General features: G+C 33.4%; 1 protein-coding gene across 1 annotated transcript in view; it reads left to right on the forward strand.

Moving 5' to 3' along the window:
- Nucleotides 1-586: 586 nt before the first annotated feature.
- LOC100115126 (troponin C, isoallergen Bla g 6.0101) overlaps nucleotides 587-17,103 on the forward strand; it is a 330,323-nt gene continuing 313,806 nt past the window's right edge. The window contains exon 1 of the mRNA XM_031925117.2: nucleotides 587-967. Coding sequence (XP_031780977.1) covers nucleotides 965-967 — 3 coding nt within the window. The 5' untranslated portion in view covers nucleotides 587-964. The remainder of the gene's footprint in view (nucleotides 968-17,103) is intronic.

Below are 17,103 nucleotides of genomic sequence, written 5' to 3' on the forward strand. Positions count from 1 at the left end.
AAAGTACAACCATCTTATTTTTTATAACTACAAGTCAGTAGATTCTAGCTTACCATCTTTGGCATATTATAGCACACCCAATTTTCTCTACTAGAGCTGATTGCCCAAAAACTCCTTAAAGTAATTGCGTCACACAAATTTTAGCTTAAGATATTTGCATTCAAAAAAATAAATAGTGGACTAACATAAGACAAACGAATTACACATTAAACATAAAAGATCCCTCCTTACAATTTCAATCCAATTAATTGATAATAACGTAAGATACATATAAAACGCTGGTTTAATACATATTAATAATATTAACAACATTTTTATTAATTTTTAACAATCTAATGTCATTTTTGAAGTTTGCAGTATATTAACGATTAAAGTGTGTTTTTGTGTTTATCGCAGTGTTTTTCTCGAGGTTCTTCTGAAAAGCATTAAAAAACGGTCATTTTTTAAATAAAATCTTTTACTTAATAAAATTATAAATTAATTTTATATTTGTTTCAGATTAAATTTTACTCTATTCATACTCTCTATATACTTTTATAAATAAATTATTGTGACTCAAACATTATTATATTATAGTCAATAATGCATGTTGTAATTAAACTGCAAGGCTATACGTCGAACTTTTTGTAAAAATTATTATAAAAATGATTCTTTTTTTGTAAAAACTTCGAATTCTTTTATATCATATATGTGATTGTACTTGATTGTAAAAATTCTACATAGAATTTATTATATTAGCAGAAAAAATATAGTATGTTGGTATTAAATTGGGTACGATGATCTGTTGATGCACGAAGAATGATCACTTGTACTATGTTTAGCTCAGTATTTTAAATTACTCTTTAACAACATCATTTTAGTTTATTATACGAGAGATTGTGTTAGTACATCGTATATTGCAATTACAATAAATATTACTATACACAGATACAAATATATTCTAGAAAATAAGACATCATTGATCATGGTAAATTAAAAGTACTCTTTTAGTTTAATACTTACTATTTAAGCTGGATCGTATATAGCATTATGAGCACCCTAGTAAAAATAAAAATGTATTAAAGTGTAATAAAATATAAGAAAATGTAACAAATCGTACCATTTTGTACGTTTTTGTTGGATTCCGGACCTTTTTTACGTTTTATTACAGTTTGCTCCATTTTATTACATTTTGTTACTTTTTATTAGAATTTATTACAAATCCATTGATCCAGGATTTCATGGGGGTCTCTTCTTTGAAACGACACATGTAACAATACGTAAAAAAGTATAAAAACATGTAAAAAATTGTCTGTGAGCGTAATATTATATAAGAAAATGGCGACTTTTTTATTTTCTTACTTCTGAATACATCCTTTTACTTTTTTTTGCAATTTCTTATGCATTATTACATTTTATTATAAAATTAATAATTAAAAATATATATTGACTATATTAGGCGGTAAAATAACATATGTAATAAAATGTAATAAAATGTGAAAAAAAGTTAACAAACCTAAAAATGTACAAAAACGTATAAGAAAAAAGGTCCGAAATCCAACAAAAAGGTACAGTTTCTTACATTTTCTCACATTTTTTTATGTTTAATTACAATTTATTACATTTTTTTCCACTAGGGTATTTATTAATATAATTTGATTGTAATAAAATTTTACAAAACACTTTTAGTTTGTAAATTATCGTTCTATTTGTTACAAATGTAACTTTGTCTTTGTTTTGACCTCTCTATTTATGTTTGGTACAATTCATTAAAAAAAATTTTAATAGGTTAAAGTGATTATAAATAAAAGTAATAAAAAATGGAATTTCTTATATTTATATATTGAATTGTTAAAAAAAAACATTCCACTATATTTAAACTTCATTACATTTATAAGAGGTAATCCATAAAATTCATAAGCAATTGCTTATTATTTGTAATCACAAATACCTAACAAAGTTAATTTTGACTTTCGTCCTAAGGAAGCTTTGTAAAAGTAATTGTTAGAATTGTTAGAATACCTGTAGAAACATGTTAAAAGTATGTTTAAATGCATGTTAAGTCAAAAAAAGTGTCAATAAATAGAAACTGACGTATGGACGTATCTCTGCGAAAGTTCTCTTGATTTTCAGCTTCTAATCAGTAGTGCTTAGGACACTAAATCTTAGTTTATCATTTCTTATTATTTCGGTCTTTTTGAAAACTTTTATCAAAGAATTTGATAAAAGTAAATCATTAAATATATATAAGAGAATAAAATCACCTATCTGTTTAAAGTGAAAAATTCAAATCACCGTCGGTCGTTCTTTTGTCACACATCAACATCTGCAATATTTTAAAACCGCTACAACTTTAGAACAAGACTATGGAATTACTCAAAATAAAGAAGTTATGAGAATAAAGCATGATAAGAATTACTTTCTTTATTAATATCTAGTTATTTTACAGATTATTTTCTAAAAAAATTCGATTACTGAAAAAATTGTTTTTTTTTTCATACTGCAATAAACTAAAAAAAGGCATCAATCATATTAATAAATTGGATTTAGACAAATATTCTTGGTGCTTTTATTCCCTTCTTTAAGCTAGCTATTAGCTTCATTCGATTTTGAAATTGGTCATATATATATATATGTGTATGTATATATATATATATATATATATATATATATATATATATATATATATATATATATATATATATATATATATATATATATATATATGAGTGTGTGGGGCATTTTTTGAGAAATCAATCACCCCCCCCCCTACCCAAAAATGAGAGACCGAACAAAATTTCTACCCGGGCTTAAAATTTAGCTTAAACATCTATTTTCCATTTTAGAGTGGCATATGAGAAGAATTCAAAATGGTGGGCTGGTACAGCTCCAACAGTACACTGATGTCACTACGGAATAGCAGTTACATGTCCTTAAACTTGCAGGAGCAGAGAAAAAATTAGTAACAAAGCTTAATCGCATGTATTTTTAAACGCTGAACACGAATCCACCGTTAGTTTTTTTTATGTCCATAATCTCAAAAAATAGTCCAAAAATGCCCTATTACATTGCTGTAAACTCTAAAAAATAGTCAAAAATTTAGGAAAAGGCTTATTTGCGTGTATTTTTGACCGCTGAACACGAATCCACCGTTAGTTTTTGCCTACGGGGCCACCTTTTGTCCATAACCTTAAAAAAGAGTCCCATAATGCTCTATTACGTGGCTGAAACTCGAAAAAATGGTCAAAAAATTTGGGAAAAAGTTTATTCGTGTATATTTTTTCCCGCTGAACACAAATTTACTGTTAGTTTTTGCCTACGGGGCCACCTTTCGTCCATAACCTTAAGAAACAGTGTTAAAAATTGCCAAAATCGTACTTGTGTTACAAAAAACAGTCATAGCATTTTTTGTGACGGCAAAGTATTTCCTTTCAGGGCTTGATTCTTTGTTTTTGGTTGCGCTGATACCTAATCTTGCATCAGAATTTTGAAATTTAAAATGGGGGAACTAACATTGCGGCCAAGGACCCCATAATGCCTATTATATGTTTAAAGAAGGGTACAATCGACTTAAAAGTACGGTAACGAGGGTTTATGTCATCACTTATTACGAATTATATACTTAAGTTTTGTAAAACAAGATAGTTTATCTAATATAGGGATTAAGCATCTGCATAGTCTCTCTCGCGACGTGAAAAAAGATATTGGATGATCGAGATACAATTTTTTAAACAGCGTATGTAATTCTTTCAAATTTATGAGTAAAAGACGTTTTTGCATCTTGATACGCTTGTCAACAACTTTAATCGAACAAGTATCTTTTCTGCCAGGCATAATTCTACTGATGTCATCGTTGAGATAAAAATCAATAACTTTTGCAGCTGTAGAATCTGGTAAATTTCAACCAGGTTTCACAGGGGCATCAGCAAAAACTCCAGAGTTTGATCTCAACTCTTTAGCTTCCCTAGCCATGTAGTATGAAGTGTTGAATTCTTGCGTAACTTTCCTGATACTCTATGACTCCGGTGCTATGGTAAGAATCTTGAGCTTAATGATATTGCCGTTCTCTAAGCTTGCAAATTTATCTTTGAGATTCAATGAGTTCCTCTGAATGCCGTAATCGAGTGAATGAGGAATCACAATTGGTATTTAAAGGAAAATGTTGTTCGTGAGAATCGCTATCGGGTACACTCACTGAATTTCGTTGTTCTCTACAATTATTACATATCATCCCATATGTAGAAAGATTTGGTTTCTCCGCTAACAGAGCCTTCGAGCTCTGGCTAGGATCCGTTCCTTTGTGACGAGGAACACCATCCTCCTCATGTGGATTATATCATATGGAATACAGCGATATTTCTGATAAAACATGAGTCAGATTGTAAGGTGTTATTCAATCAATAACGATAAGAACACGGATGTTTTATAGTCCATATTGCTTCTCAGAGTTTTCTAGCAATGTGTATATTACATAAAATTGTTTCTAAAACCCTTTTAATTATTATTAAAAATTCTAGAAAGTGTATAATATAATTAAAGAATTAGCGACGATTAACCGGAGAAGAAAAATTTTACGATTACTACCCAGGTGAAAAAAATCGGATGCGTATAAACCTTATAAATAAAAACAATTATTAATGAAACTTTTTTATTAATGAAGATTTTATTCCACACCCGACTGAAAAATCCACTTTTTGCCCCTGATAAGCGGGGCGAAAGTGGCATATTTTTCCTGAGAACTAGTTTTGCGGGGCAAAAATACTTTTGAAAAATTAAAGAACAAACAACTTGAAAGTTAAAAAAAAAATTTTTTTAATTTTTAAAACAATTTTCAACAAAATGAAAAAACAAGATACGTGTATAGAACACATGCGCAGTTCTCAATCTAGCAGATACGAAGTATGTATTCGACCCCACTTTTCAGGATCAAAAAGTGGCTTTTCAGTCGAGAGTGAAATAAAATACTATTATTAGCTTTTATTAATAGTTTATAAAGTGTGGAATTTAGACTCTAATAATGATTTATAATATTTACAAATTGTAATAAAATATTAGTAACTTATTTTAAATTTCATAAATGTTTTTGAGATTTTATGAAATTTTATTAGACTTCTGTATATAAAAATATTCTAAAAATGTTTTTATGTAACAAGCGAACGATTTTTGCGTTTTTCGTACCTATTAATAGGTATTAAAGTGACACTTTTTTGACCGGCAGGCAAAAAAGTTATTTTAGCGGGCAATAAAAATCTTTATTTCCCGCATATTCAAACAGCGGGCAATATTGCACGCTAAAAAGTCTTTATTGCCCGCAAATTTTTTTTTTTGTAATCTAAAAAAAAAAGTTGATTTTGATAAATTTGCATTATTTATTTATTTTATATAATGTTGGAACAAGACAAGAGCACGGTTGCCGTGTCAAAAAATAGTCACATCAGTCCCTTTTAACACGTACGAAAAAACGCGAAAATACGTCCGCGCGTTACATAAAATATGGTGTGCACCAAGGGCTAAGTGGGCTTTTTGGCCTCGTGGATTTTGCAGTACTCGTCTGCGGCTCGTAAACGCCCTCGCCTTGACTCGTACTGCAAAATCCACACTCGGCCTAAAAAAGCCCACTTTACGCCCTTGGTACACAATATACTATTTTCTGCTTCTTTTAAAGTCAGGCATTTTTTTGTTTTTATGCTTCTTTTTAGGATTTTAAACTTTTTGAAAACTTTTTTTGTAAAAATCCGAAAAGCGATTAGTAATAATTTATTACAATTAGGAACTAATTATAAGAATTATAAATACTTAATCTCCGTAAATAATAATTTAAAAAGTTATTAGTGATTATTAGCTTTTTTCAAGTAACGCATTTTTATGAGAAACGCACTACGAGAAAAGTAAATATATTAGTAATTATTTTAGAAACTTACAACAATAATGTATGTTATAATTGTAGATAAATAATTATAAAATATTACGATTACTTTTGTTTGAGTAAACGATAATAACAATGCAGAAGTTATAGTGTAAGTTATAGGGAAGATTATTGGTAGTTTAAAATTGTCATGCGACACTAGCGGCCGCTAAGGGAAATACACAAAATGGCGTCAACAACAAAATGGCACACTTTCTCAGTGTATCATTGTGTATGTACAGTAGCCAGATGACTTATAATTGCAGATAAGTATTACGCAGTTCAGAACCAATCTTTCGAGTCTGAACTGCGTAATACTAAAATTTTGGACTGTTTTTTGAGGTTATGGACGAAAGGTGGCCCGTAGGCAAAGACTAACGGTGGATTCATGTTCAGCAGTCAAAAATACATGCGAATAAGCTTTGTTACTAATTTTTTCTCTGCTCCTGCAAGTTTTAAGGACATGTAACTGCTATTCCGTAGTGACGTCGGTGTACTGTTGGAGTTGTACCGGCCCACCATTTTAAATTCTTTACATATGCTACTCTAAAATGGAAACGAGATGTATTAAGCTAAATTTTAAGCCCGGGTAGGAATTTTTTCGGCCTTTCATTTTTGGACAGGGGAGGAGGTGATCCATTTGGCAAAGCTCCATACGTTTTATATATATACACGCTCTCATCAGAAAAGTGATGTGAAAAATTTTGTTGGTGTATAATGTATGTACAGTGTAAAATAAAACTTACAATTACGGAGATGATCGGTACAAAATTTTGTCGAGAAGGCGCTTCCCCGCCGCGTAGCGGAAGGTAGGTGAGCAGTGTTTCTGTCTCAGCTGTTTGATTCTAATTCGCGCGAGTAGAAAATTTCGTCGTGTTTATATGGCGCGGAGCAGTGAGAAGAGAGCCGACCGGCCGTGTTGACCATTTCTTCCGCTATTGACGTCAGAGCCTGGCTTATGTTTGTTTTATTTTCAGCTGATGTATAAGGTGTGAGTATACTGTATTTAAATTCTGTGTGTCTTCCTTCTTATTAATACCGTTTTCTTGTAGGTGTATGTGTAGCATTTCGGAAACTAGTATTTTATTTAATTTGATCTCTCTATCTTTAATGTGGTAATTTTCAAAATTGATGTGTGATTCAAATTGTTGATGTGATAAAAAATTACAGTATTTTTCGATTTTTTGTGTTCATTTTTCTTGTGTAGGCTGAGTGTCGTGCGTTCTACATCGAAGTAGAAACTGTCGTGATCTGGCACTCGTCAAGTTATGTTGTAGGGAAGCCCATCGTTTCAAAACTTGATAACATCCCTAGTGGAAATAATTGGGTGTGCCAAAGTGTGCCAAAGTGTGCCATACTGTGCCAAAGTGTGCCAAAGGGTTCAAATTCGGAAATGTGCGGCACTTTGGCACACTTTGGCACACTTTAGTACACTTTGGCACACTTTATTACACTTTGGCACACTTTGACACAAAATCCATTTCCACTAGGGTTACAATAACTTAACGGATAAAACCGCCAATAACATACAAAATATACTGATAAAAAAAATCACACAACACAGACACAAAACTAAGCACACAAAAATAGAAGAAACCATTTTTAAGAAAAATTTACAATACACTAAAGATTTTATTAAAAGCAACAAAAACATCATGTTCACTTTAGCCGATAAAGGTAATGTGACCGTTGCGATGCTAAGATCAAATTACATCGAAAAAATGGAACTATAATTGTTAGACTAAAATACATACACTGAAATAGCGAAAAATCCAGAACAAAGTCAAAAAATTCATGAACAGTTGGAACACTAACGGCTTTTTGGGAAAACAAATACAGTAAATTCAAATTCACACAAACAGACACCACCTTGCCAAAATGTTATGGACTACCTAGAATTTACAAAATCGATATCGCTTTACGACCTATTATCTCAACAATAGGCTCACCTAAGTATTTTTTATCGAAAAGCCTTCCCAAAATATTACAAAATAACATTAAAAAAACCTGACTCATACGTAGAAAACAGCTATGATTACATAGAAAAAATTAAAAACATTGTAGTCCCACCGAACCACCGTTTAATCAGCCTCGATAAAAAATCACTCCATACCAACATTAACAAATCATTAGTTAAGATGAGCATCGAAAAAAGATATATACAAATTGTACAGAAATCCGAAATACCGCTTAGTGTAATCTTGTTAGCTTGTGAATTACTTATGGAGAATACGTTTTTTCAATTCAATGGCAAATTTTACAAACAGCTATTCGGCACACCAATGGGCTCTCCGATTTTGGGTTTCTTCGCTGACATAGTCATGGATGATCTCGAAACGGATTGCCTATCTAAACTATCGTTCAAACCAACATTCTTATATCGATATGTCGACGACATTATTAAATGTAAGCCGAATGATAAAGTCGACGAAATCTAATACTGTAAAACATAATAATGTAAAGACACACCGATACGCACGCACACATTGCGGTTCTACAGCAGTGACAAGAGACCAAGCGAAGCACACCAATAGTAGTATATGTGCAAGGATAGGGACAAGATGGCGGCCAAAGAGGGGAGGTAAGAGCCTCAGTCGGCGTACAAGGATGGGGACAAAGATGGCCGCCGTTGTAGGGAACAACTGACGCTCGTACAAGGTTAGGTCCAAGATGGTGGACAGAGTGGTTGGTTTGTGTACCTCTCCCCTCTAGCCAGCGATATAGCGTGGCTGTAGCGTCTGTGGGAGTTACCCCCTCCCTTCAGCAGCTGTCAATGCATCGTGTACATGTGGCGTCCTTTTAACTATGTGTTGGTGAGGTAGATTTCTGCACCTTCTAACACGTATGCATACATATGTATTATGTAGCATACGTATGCGTACATATGTGTACACGTCCGTACGTATGCATACATATATGTACACGTCCGTATGTATGCAAATGTGTACACACATCTCCACATTCAGGCATATGTGTGTGTGCACGCGAGCGCCTGCTCGAGAGCGTCTATACACGCTCATATGAATATAATAATAATAATAATAATAATAATAATAATAATAATAATAATAATAAATATCAATAATAATTACGTAAAACTAAATAAATAATAGGATATATGTTCAGTTTCTGTAAATAAGGAAAAACAGGTTTTTATTTTATGTATATATATATTTAAATCATGTGCTGTATTTTCAATATTTATGGAATAATAATTCACAATAATAATATTCACTTAGGTGTCGTAATTTTTTCAATTACAGTTTCTGATATTATATTACAATGCAGTGTTAGCAGTTCACTAAAAATTACGTCAAAAAAATTTTCTTTAAAATTCTCGTCAAAGTTAGTTGATATTGTATTTTTAATTTCAGTATTTTTCGGGCGTAAATACTGTTTGACATAGGATTTAGTTTGAGGGAGTACAGTATTTTCAATAAATTTTTTGTAAACATTATTAATAATATCGTTACTGCACTGTGATACTGCAGAGGCTATTTTGACACATGCATCAATCGTATAGTCGATACACTCAAGCATATTAACAATGCCCTCAAAAGTCGTCTTCTGTAGAACAATTGCAGGAGAGTACGCTTTTTTCTTATTGCTCACTTCATATTCTACACGTTCGTTAGTGATTATTGATGTGTAGCTAGTGGTGGTCTTCTCCACGATTTTATCCAGTAATATAGCTTTGGTCCCATATGAAGTTGTAAAGCTCAGTGTAATTCCGTTGAACGAGATCTTGTCAAAAGCTGCTGGATTATTCTGTACTTCGTCACTAAAATAACTATTAATTTTAGCAAAATGTAGTTTGAACGTAGTCCATGTGTCGGTTGTGAAATTTATACCAAAAAATGTTTGATTAATTATTTTTACAATACAAGTAATATCGTTATTGCTTTGGGGCTTAAGACCAACGATAATTTTTTTAGTACACGATGTGTTTAATGGATAAACTCTTGAATATAGTAAATATTGCAGAGCATCTTCTCGTGAATTATAAGATGCCATTGCGATGCGCTTTGTATCTCTTGACAAACGAGTGTTCATGTTTTAAACAAAACTTGTAATACTACTGTGAAAACTGATGTGAAAACGTACGTCTGTTACTTAATGCCGTAGCAACTTGAATACTCAAAGACTGTCACAGCCATCCTTTAAATACGTTTGCGTTAAAGGGTAGTATACGTGTTTATACAAGAGAGGGAAAGAGAAAAGAGCGTGTATGAATAATAACTCTAATGACTAGAGTATGGTGAAATTTGTGTTTAAATATAATTACCTAGATAGTACGCTATGCCGTCGCCCCACTACGGCTGATAGTATCGGACAGTGACGCTTCACTGATGCATTTAAAATGTCTCATAAACTCAGTCGTTCAAACGCAGCCTCAGTAATGACGATGCGTCGTTATCGTTCTTTTAGTTAGGAATCGGTTGTCTAAATGACTTTATTATTATTAGATCATCAGTCGCAATACCATGCATGGGTAGTCTGTGTCCGTCCTAAGCACGTCATTAACGACTCATACACAGCGCGACGTTGTAGACCATTAAACTCCCTAAACGGTCACTTCGATAGGTCATTAAGGGTCTCGGGTCGGTTCAGCGCTCTCCAGCCCCCGCCAAACGTACGTCTGAATTTCCAAAGATTCACTTTGTAGCCCGAAAAGTATCCTTCAAAATTATTTTATTACAGGTGCATTAAAGTGCCTACATATAATAAAATAATTTTCGTGGATATACGTATGGCTACGGATGGTCCGCTGTTATTAAAGAACGGTATCGTCAGGAGGTTCAGAGTGGGAAACTATCGGTATATAAGGTCCTAAGGAGTAGTTTATTTTACTATTCTAAACTTACTGTCTACAAGTGCGGATTGTGCACAGTGTCTAGTGTGTTGTGCAGCTATCTGAGTCACAGAGAACTTCTTCAGTGTACAAAATGGATTTCAAGATGGAGTCTTTGTTCAAAATCTTCAAGGATGCCCTGGACGTGGCATTCCTCCACGCTAGAGGTGACAGTGGGTGTATTCAAGAAATACGTAGGTTTCGGGATGAACTTCACGAAGTGAAACTCTATATAAGAGCCTATCAATCTCGTGGCGGAGAACGGACCAACCGCACCCTGACCACGGCGCTGAGGGATGCTGTCAGGGATGTGAGAAAGTTGTTCCGGGAATTTATCCAGACGCAAAGCACGGTGTGTATCGGTGTTTTACATAGACACAGGGTGTTTAAAGAGGATTTAGACTCTTTAGAAACCGTGTCTATAGTACTTAGAGCACGAGGAACCGAAAACGCACCTGAAGTAAGAGCCTTGATGGGTCATTTACTTCGACTGAGAGAGGGTAAATATTTATTATTAAAATTCGTAATGTATTAGTTTAAACTGCGACTTTAATATTATTACTTATTTTAGGTCTACAACGCGAGAATGATGCTCTCGACGCTCTGAATTCAGAGCTACCTGGAGACGTGTCATTCGGTTTAAATGACGAGGACCATCGGGACGCCGAATTGATGGTTTTGGAAGAGTTTGACGACGCAAGTTCTAATCATCATCGTCAAAATCAAGAAGAATGTGTGAATAGCATAGGTGATTATAGTGACTCTAGTGAGGGCGGCTCAATTCTAGGCAGTGGCTGGACCAGTGATTTGAGTGGCTGCTTCAATGAGTACGAAAAAATACGCACAGTGGAGAACCTGGATGAAGAGTCTATGGAGATTCCGGACGCGCTATTGGAAGAAGCAGCCATAGCAGCTGAGGAAAACTTTTCACTAACTGAAAGAACCGCATCAGATCACCCTGTGGCCTCAGCGGAGCTCCAGGAGGCCGCAGCAGCGGAATCTAATGAAGTCGCAGCAGCTGAGGTTCAAGAGGTAGCAGCAGAGCTTCAAGAGGCCGCAGCAGCGGGGTTTCCGCGCCAACAGCTGCAGACCTTCCAGGAGCACCCGAACCAGCCGTCCCGGAAAATAGTGAGTACTTTACTGTAGTTTCGGATAATATAGATTACTATCCTAGATTTAAGACTAATGCTAGGGAATTTAATTTAAAAATAAATGAAGATGTTTTAGTTAGCGATAGACCGGATGATTTACAGAGATGTATGCGGAATTTATTTAGTTATATAACTGAAAATTGTGCGTCGACTGATTACGTAGGAATCACAATATCTAGTAATTTTCTACCAAACGGACCGTTACATAATTTTAGATTGTTGACCGTCTACCAATTCAACGATCTCTGGAGGATGATAGATCTCTGGAGGACTCAGAGTTCGCGTGAATTGAAAGTTGATGACATGTTATGTATTAGAATAATTAGCATCACACCGCCTACGGGTAGAGGGTCCCTAACAAATTATGATATTATAAAATCAAAATCCGTAGTTAGCATAGTTAATAAAGATGCTAAATGTCTACCGCGCGCGTTAGTCGTAGCCTTAGCGCACTGTGCAAAACAGGAGCAGGATTCGCCTATCGTGAAGAGCGAGTGGGAACGGATACGAAAAAGTAAATTGAAATTTCAGCTGGAAAAAGCTGAAGAGTTGTGTAGAAACGCAGGTGTTGATATTAATGATACACTTGGTTGTGGGTTGCCCGAAATAAAAAAATTTCAGGATTTTTTAAAATTAGGTGAGACTATAATTAACATATACACGTTAGAGCAATTAGGTACTGGTGACTCAATATTTTTTGATGGTTATAAATACGTAAAATCTGAAAATATAACTCCAAAACGTTTTTTAAACATACTATATAAGCAAATAGATAATGAGGTAGTTCACTTTGACGTTATCACCAGCTTAACTGGTTTAACAGGTTGTAGATATTACTGTCCCTTTTGTAACAAAAATTTAAATCGTAAATCAACGCACAAATGCGCGTATACGTGTGACCGGTGTATGACTACACCTATGTGCCCGAAAAATACCGAAATAATAAAATGTCGCGATTGTTCACTTAATTTTTACGGTGAAACGTGTTACAATAGACATTTAAAAATAAACTCATTTAATAAAAATATCAGCATCTGCGCTACCGTGAAAAGGTGCAACACTTGTAATAATATCATATCCGTTGAACAGAACGCTCATGAATGCGGTAAATCATACTGCCCCACTTGCACATGCGTAAGACCGTATAATCATTTGTATTATGTACCGATTGTCCGAAATAAAATTAAAAAAAATGTTGAGAATACGGTAGATAGCAAAGCCATAGAAAAACCAGCGCACGCTTTTCTTTTTTATGACTTTGAAACTACCCAAGAGGAAGAGTTCGAAGGTCTCAGTAAAACTTCTTTTAAACATAATGTAAATTTAGGTGTAGCGCAGTTATGCTGTGAAAAATGTATTGATTCAAATATGAATCAAGAATGCGAGTTTTGTGGCGGTGGTGTAACTGTTGTGTTCAAAGGCACCAACACCGTAAAACTATTTATTGAATATATAATAAATGCAGAAGCGTGAAAACCAAAAAATATAAAACAAATTGTATGTATAGCACACAATAGTAAGAGCTTTGACGCTCAATTTATATTAAAATACTTTGTTGAAAAAACAAACATTACACCTAAAGTTATAATGAATGGTACTAGTATCATGCTTATGACTATAGGTGAAGGGCTCAAATTTGTTGACAGCTTAAATTATTTTCATATGAAATTATCTGACTTACCAAAAGATTTTGGTTTTTCCGATGATCTGATTAAAGGTACGTTTCCGCATTTATTTAATAAAAAGGAATATTATAATTACGAAGGTACTATACCTGACGAGAAGTTTTTCTTTCCAGACTCCATGGGTGTTCACGAGAGAGAAAAATTCCAATCGTGGCATAAAGAGATGCGAGAATCTAATTACGTTTTCAAATTTCAAACTGAAATTTTAAAATATTGTAAAACCGATGTTGACATTCTTAGAAAAGCTTGTTCAGCGTTTAGAAAAAGTTTTGTAGAAGTAGGTGGTACATGTCCGTTTGTTGAAGCATCGACAATTGCTAGTGCTTGCTCGAAAGTTTTTCGTAAGAACTTTCTCAAACGTGACGAAATAGGCATAATACCGCCTGGTTGTTACAGGAAGAAAAATACTCATTCTAAAGAATCTTTAGAATGGTTGCTTTTCAAAGAGAAGGAGACAGGATTCGACATTCAATACGCTGGTAAAGGAGCTGAGGTTAGGCTCACCGAAAACATTTTGGTTGACGGTTACTATGAATCGGTCACCGGTGATCGATACGTTTTTCAATATCATGGGTGTTTTTATCATGGTTGTACTTCATGTTATAAGGGTACCGAACGCTTAAAATTTGTACATGGTACGAATTTCGAAGAAAAATATACGCGAACTTTAAATACGTCGGCTCGAATAGTAAAGGCTGGGTATATACATATTAACTGAAATTTGGGGTTGTGATTTCAAAAAAATAAAAAGTAATTTTCCAACTGACATAAAGAGATATATTAACAATCACCCTCTGTTATGGTCGGACACTTTGAATCCTCGCGATGCCTTTTATGGTGGTCGAACGGAGAATACCGTAAATTTGGCAGAAGTAAAGGAAGGTGAAACGATCGATTATGTCGATATATGTTCGCTTTACCCTTACATTTGTAAAACAGGTAAATTTCCTATAGGCCACTCTGACATTTTTGTGGGGGACGAGTGTAGGCAATTAACCGGGGATAATAACTGTTTAAATAGGGTCGAGGGGTTTGTAAAATGTCGAATTCTGCCTCCACGTGATTTATTTCTTCCTGTACTACCTGTGCGAATGCACAAACGTCTAATGTTTCCGCTTTGTAGAACATGCTGCGAGAATTTAGAGCAGGAGGATTGTAACCACGAGCGTTTAAAAGATAGAGAGCTTTCAGGCACTTGAGTATCGGAGGAGTTGAAAAAAGCCGTTAGTTTAGGTTATAAAATTACTGCCATATATGAAATATGGCAGTAAAAAGTTAAACAGTATAATCCAGAGAAGAATGAATCGGGCCTGTTTGTTGATTATATAAATACTTTTTTAAAATTAAAACAGCAAGCTTCTGGATACTCCAGTGACTGTAACGACGCGCAATCACGTGAGAACTATATTTCAGAATATGAGCGAAAAGAGGGTATAAAATTAGATAAAGAAAAAATAGCTAAAAATCCTGGCTTAAGATTTTTAGCTAAACTTTGTTTAAATTCATTTTGGGGTAAGTTTGGCCAGCGAGAAAATATGGGCGTTACAGAAATTGTAAATGATCAGGTTAAGCTTATGGAAATTTTACAGTCATCTGATAGAACCTTGAAAAATGTATTACATGTCAATCAGGAAACTTTTTATATCAACTGGGCTTACACAGACGATAATTATAAACCATCATCTGTAACAAACGTTAGTATAGCCGCTTATACTACGGCTCAGGCTAGGTTAAAACTATACTCTTATTTAGAAAAAATTGGTAGGAGAGTGCTGTATTATGACACTGACTCCTGTATATACTTAAATAAAAATACCCCTGGAGAGTACAAGGTACCTACAGGATGTTTCTTAGGTGATATGACTGATGAGCTTGAAAGTTATATCGAGTCATTCGTTACAGCAGGACCCAAATTTTATTCGTATAAAGTTAAAAAAACCGATGGTTCCACGCATGAGGTGTGTAAAGTTAAGGGTATTAGTTTAAATTATTCAACAAATAGTAAAATTAACCATGAAAAAATAAAATCTTTAGTTTTAAATAAGGGTGATAGAATTGTGCATAATTTTACTTCAATCAGGCGTACGGCGATGCATGATGTCGTTACATGTAACGAGTCAAAAACATGTAAATTAAACAGCATGAAAAAACGCTCAAATAGCGTTAATTCATCAAGTCCTTATGGATTTAAAAAAAGACGTATAAATAATTAAGTTTAATAAACTTTTTATTGTAAATAAAATTTAAGAAATATTTATAAAATGTATATATTGTAAATATTTTGCTTAGAAATATAAATCAACTAAAATTATAATAAAAGTCGAAATATACGGAAACCATTTTAAAGAATGTAAAAATTTATTTTATTCGTTATATACATAATGTTAATTTTAAACAAAAATTTTGTTTTAGCTTTAAATTCAGAGAGCACTGCTACTTGTAACGTACCGACGTGTCATTATTTCCCTACATTCAAGCAGAGTTTGGAGGGTATAGCCTGGAGACAGGCTATAGGTTATTTACTTAGGTTAAAGTTGGAGAAAAATAATTATTATAAAAAATATTTAGATGAATTAAGTGTATTTGCGAAGGTCTGCAATGTAAAGTTTAGTGCCCAAGTCAAATATCAAAGCAAGTGTGAGTGGTGTATGATATGTAATAGTAAATTTTGCGATGCCGATGATTGTCCTCGAAGAGTTACAATAGTAGACTATGAATATTTTTGTACTTACTCAAATAACGCCAAAGTCACCGATTTATTACGATGGATCATTTACTGTGATGTACTATCTATTCAATTTACTATAGATAACAAATATGATATTGGAGTATGTACAGATAACCATAGATTTCCTATACACGTTAATAGTGATAAGTATTTTTGTAATCATCGAAAAGGAGACCCAAAACTTAGTTTAGATTATTATTTTTAATGTTTAATAAAATTGAATACAGTTTAAAGAGTTAGCACTTTATTTTTGTCTTAATGTGTTTGTTTTATTCTTATTTCCAGTACCTAAAAAAATTAACCTGGAGGAAAAATTCTGCATAAACTGTAGCGTATCTAACTGTCGCTTCTTTCCTGAGTATAAACAATCATTGGAAGGGCTGGGATGGCATCGTATTGTACATACACTTTTACTAAAGAAAAAAGAGAATAAGGAAAAATACGTTGATATGTTAAAAAACTTGAAATACTTTTCACAATTTACTAAAATTTTGTTTTCATTTCAATGTCGGTACATAATACACAACTGTAGTTTCATGGTGGACGATGAAATTCTTGATAAACGTTATTGTATTTTTTCATTCAAAAATAGACATATTAGTCATTTATTAAAAATGATCGAGATATATGATGTAACGTCAATCGACTTTATGGTTTCCAACGTTGAAAAAATATATGGTTTTACAGATAATCCCTACTGTCCAATACACGTAACAAAAAAATTAAGATATATGTATAGAACTTGTGGTGATTTATCATATGAAAAAATAATAATGCCTTTTTCGAAGAAACATCGTTATTAA

This window comes from Nasonia vitripennis, assembly GCF_009193385.2.
Source record: "Nasonia vitripennis strain AsymCx chromosome 2 unlocalized genomic scaffold, Nvit_psr_1.1 chr2_random0005, whole genome shotgun sequence".
NCBI classification, from domain to species: Eukaryota; Metazoa; Arthropoda; class Insecta; order Hymenoptera; family Pteromalidae; genus Nasonia; species Nasonia vitripennis.